At 35.7% G+C, this 4,302-nt stretch overlaps 1 protein-coding gene across 1 annotated transcript in view; it reads left to right on the plus strand.

Annotated features, from left to right (window-relative positions):
• The window catches only part of DDX1 (DEAD (Asp-Glu-Ala-Asp) box helicase 1), an 18,703-nt gene extending 14,893 nt beyond the window's left edge, over positions 1-3,810 (plus strand). Inside the window, exons 19-25 of the mRNA XM_009573974.1 lie at positions 224-315; positions 883-955; positions 1,415-1,487; positions 1,602-1,644; positions 1,846-1,941; positions 3,043-3,163; positions 3,477-3,810. Of these exons, the coding sequence (XP_009572269.1) occupies positions 224-315; positions 883-955; positions 1,415-1,487; positions 1,602-1,644; positions 1,846-1,941; positions 3,043-3,163; positions 3,477-3,607 (629 nt within the window). The 3' untranslated portion in view covers positions 3,608-3,810. The remainder of the gene's footprint in view (positions 1-223; positions 316-882; positions 956-1,414; positions 1,488-1,601; positions 1,645-1,845; positions 1,942-3,042; positions 3,164-3,476) is intronic.
• The last annotated feature ends 492 nt before the right edge of the window (positions 3,811-4,302 follow it).

Genomic DNA, 4,302 nt, shown 5'->3' on the forward strand with positions numbered 1-4,302 from the left:
TCCTCTGGGAAGGGGAGAGGAAAGGCATTTGTTTAATTGTTCGTCTTGTTTTCCCCAATGCCTGTATCAGTAATTAGAAGTTTATGTTAATTGGTAATAAATTAAGTGAAATTCTCCTGAGTTGAGACTTTTGCCTGCAAAATGTACTTTTTTTGTTCCTCTTCCATATGGTGTTGTGTCATAACTTATATATGATGTTATTAATGCATAGCAACTTTTTCAGGCCCTGATAGGAAGGGACATCAGTTCTCATGTGTCTGTCTGCATGGTGACAGAAAACCTCAAGAAAGAAAGCAAAACCTGGAAAGATTTAAGGTGATGCAGCAGATTCTTGAAGGCTTCACTTCCCGATATCTGAAATCATACGTTAGTTTGTATTGCTAGTTCTCCATTTAAATTAAATTGCTTTCAAATGCTGTATGACCCACTTCCTAAATTTCTGTGAGACACAATTTCTGTAGGTGGAAATCTATACTGTCAGTCAATATGACCTTTGCGAGTTTTCATTGAGAGGATAGGCAGGCTTACTTTTAAATAAAACCTAAATTTAAGCTCTGTAACAGATTACATTGGTTTTTTAAAGTCTTTGGTTCTTGAATATTTAAAAAAAAGTTATTTAAATAATAGACAGTTTGGTTTTGATTAAGCCATTCATTGATTTATACTTGCCTTATGCTGTTGGGGAAAAAAATGAGGATGTAAATTGACCAAGCTATTCATGTTCAAAAAGCACTGTTGTACTGTGGAAGAGCTTTATTTGAAGTGTTCGTAAATGTACAGAGACACTTCGAGGTGAAGTAAATGGGCAGGACTACTGTTTCATTGCCTGGGATTTTGTTTGGTTTATTTAGCACAACACTTTTTACAACTATGTTTTTGTAGAGAGGGGATGTCCGTTTCTTGATCTGCACAGATGTTGCTGCTAGAGGAATTGATATTCATGGTGTTCCGTATGGTAAGACATAACTTTTTAAACTAAGCTATTGAATTGCACCCAGCTTCAATATATTTGCAGCCCTGTCAACTAGTTAAAACAGATATATGACATACAGCTTCATTTTAAAAAGTTATAGATGTTACAGGCTTGAACTAGGCAACTTTTAATTTGATTGTTCACCATACCGTCTCAAATGTTTAACGATGATCTGCATTGTTGGGGATTCTTCGCTTGTTTTTCCACTCTTGTCAAAAAGTAATCATGGAGAAAGTTTTATAGCGGAAGCCTTAAGTGTAGATAGTGCAGGTAATGCTACCTGTAACTGCTGTAATAGAACATAAAGTATGTATATGGGCTAAGGAGAGGGATTGCAGCAATCAAAATGAGATTTATTTTAGGTGTCTGGTCTAAGACATTAGCTCATATATTTAAAAAAAAAATCTTGTATTCTCTGTGGATTGTGTGTATCTTATACAGTTATCAACGTCACACTCCCTGATGAAAAACAGAACTATGTTCATCGAATTGGGAGAGTAGGCAGAGCTGAGAGGTATGTATATGTTCAGAGTAGTCGCCACGTTTTGTTGAGTTTTTTGTTGTTTCATAAGTTGACAGTAGTTACTGAAATACATGTTTCTCTCTCTCTTCTCCCCTAATATTTCAGGATGGGTCTGGCAATCTCCCTTGTGGCAAAAGAGAAAGAAAAGGTAATTATACAGACGTTACTTACTGAAGTTCTATCCATAGCTGATGTCTGACTTTAATATCCTGCATTGGATATTAAAGTTCTTGCTTATTTGAAAGGGAATTTAAATAGATACCTGAATTCTTTTTCATGTTGTAATTAAGCAAAATGAATGTACTAAACTATTTCACACAGTTTAAAAGTTATTTTGCTTTATTTCTAGGTTTGGTATCATGTATGCAGTAGTCGTGGAAAAGGGTGTTATAATACTAGACTGAAGGAAGAAGGAGGTTGTACCGTATGGTACAATGAGATGCAGGTAAACGTTTTACTTAACCAGAATGTTCTAATTCCTCTAAAAGATTGTGGGATATGGTTCTTGTTTTAGCTGTGTAGTGGAAGTACAAAGCTAGTTTTGGGTTGTTTATAATCTTTGATTCCATTTGAAGAAGAAATTAGAAAACTTTGCAAGTTATACTTTCTGTAAGTTATTTCTTCAATTATAAAAGCTTATTTTAATATTCCCAGCCAATTCTGTTGGAGTCTTATTTTCAGCTTCTCTATGGTCTTCCTAAACAAATGCTGTTAAGTTAAACATTTTTGTTTAGATGGTTTGTTACGAAACTGTAAGTAACTTAAAACTGTTGTTCCTCTAACCTAGAAGTAGTATGTCACTTAAGTATATTTTTATTGGGATTTGTATACCAAGTATGAATGCTTGTTAAATTCACAGTGCTTCCCTTCTTTCTGCACTAAAGAGGGGGAGGGAGACCTTACTGCTCTCTACAACTACCTGAAAGGAGGTTGTAGTGAGGTGGGTGTTGGTCTCTTCTGCCAAGTAACTAGCGATAGGATGAGAGGAAATGGCCTCAAGTTGTGGCAAGGGAGGGTTAGATTAGGAAAAATTTCTTTCCTGAAAGAGTGGTCAAGCCTTGGAACAGGCTGCCCAGGGAAATGGTTGAGTCACCATCCCTGGAAGTATTTAAAAGACATGTAGATGTGGTGCTTAGGGACATGGTTTAGTGGGCATGGTGGTATTGCATTGATGGTTGAACTCGATGATCTTGGAGGACTTTTCCAACCTTAATGATTCTGTGATTCTATTCTATGATTCTGTGAATGATACATCATTTGTGGTAAAATAAGCTTGGACTGTGAGCTCTTTATTATAAAGCAGCCCCACTCACATAAATAGAGTAGTACGTAAAATAAAGGTTTCTAGGTAGGGTAAAAGCATACTGAGATTGGAAATTAACTTGTATAGTCTGTTTGAAAAAAGTGTTAGTCTTTGGTGACTGAGACCATACTGTTTTCTGTGTACAGTTCCTGTTGAAACTATTTGAACATGTCTGTTCAGAACACTAGTCTGACTGAATGCTTGGACCATAAGAGTACTTTTAAGACTTTTTTTTTTCTTTAGTTGCTGGGGGAGATAGAAGAACACTTAAACTGCACTATTTCCCAAGTTGAACCAGACATAAAAGTACCAGTAGATGATTTTGATGGGAAAGTTACATATGGGCAGAAAAGAGCTCTGGGTGGTAAGCAATGAACTACTCTTGAGTTACCTTGCTATGCAATGCTCAGTTTCTTGGTTATCTGCTGTGTAACTACAGAATAGATGGATTTAAAAAAAAAAACTGCTAGTTTTTTGCTGTCTTCCGGATTTGTTACATGCAGTCTATGGGTTGCAAGTGACCAAAGTGTGTGTATGCTTATATTTCATTTTGTTTGTGCTTTTTTTAACAAGTTAACAAAGTTACGTTAACTTTCTGAATGACTGTGGTTGAGCATTATTAATTCTGCTGAAAAATGGTTTTGAACACATCATTTAGATTGGGTCTGTTTTGGCAGGTGGGCTGTATAAAGGCCATGTGGATATTCTGGCACCTACAGTACAAGAGTTGGCTGCCCTTGAAAAGGAGGCTCAGACATCTTTCTTGCATCTCGGCTATCTTCCTAACCAGCTGTTTAGAACATTCTGATTGTGCCACACTTGAGACAAGGCTTGAGTTAGTAAACGCTCTACCCTGCAAATACAAAAATCCCATACTGTCCCATACTGAGTAGCAGTAGTTAGAAAAGGATTAAAATTAAATACACTTCTTGCATGATGAGCAGCGTGTTCAGCATTGTCAACTCTGTATTAGTTGTTGTCTTGATGAAATAAAACAAGTCAAAGATGAAATGGTTTCTTTTGCTCTTCTTTTGCCTTGCCTTGAGGATTAATTTGCAGAATCATTCCTTGCATAACTTTTTGATTTATTGAAAGTACAAGTATAGTTAAGCAAATCTGGAAGAAGGAGAGTTTAATTCTTTTCTTTGCAGAATATATGTTAAAGTTATTTAAGTAGCTGTATACTGTAATTTTTAATGCTGGGCTTTTTAAAGATGCATGCATATTCAGATGCTTTTTAAAGATGCATGCATATTCAGACAGCTGTTTATATTTAAGATATTGAAGAAGAAAAAAAAACTTCCTGAAGTATGTATTTGAAGCTCTTGGTTATCCTAAAACCCTAAATGTAGGCTGATGACTGCGTTTTGATTCTGTAATGCTGGACTTCTAAAGTTAATGTGTCTTAAGTATCTACAAAGATCTTGTAGATTCTTCTACAAAGAGTTCTACAATATTCTGAGTTCACAGGAAAGTAACACACTAGTATCAAAGCAGTTCATA

This window comes from Fulmarus glacialis, unplaced genomic scaffold, assembly GCF_000690835.1.
Source record: "Fulmarus glacialis isolate BGI_N327 unplaced genomic scaffold, ASM69083v1 scaffold28483, whole genome shotgun sequence".
Taxonomy (NCBI): domain Eukaryota; kingdom Metazoa; phylum Chordata; class Aves; order Procellariiformes; family Procellariidae; genus Fulmarus; species Fulmarus glacialis.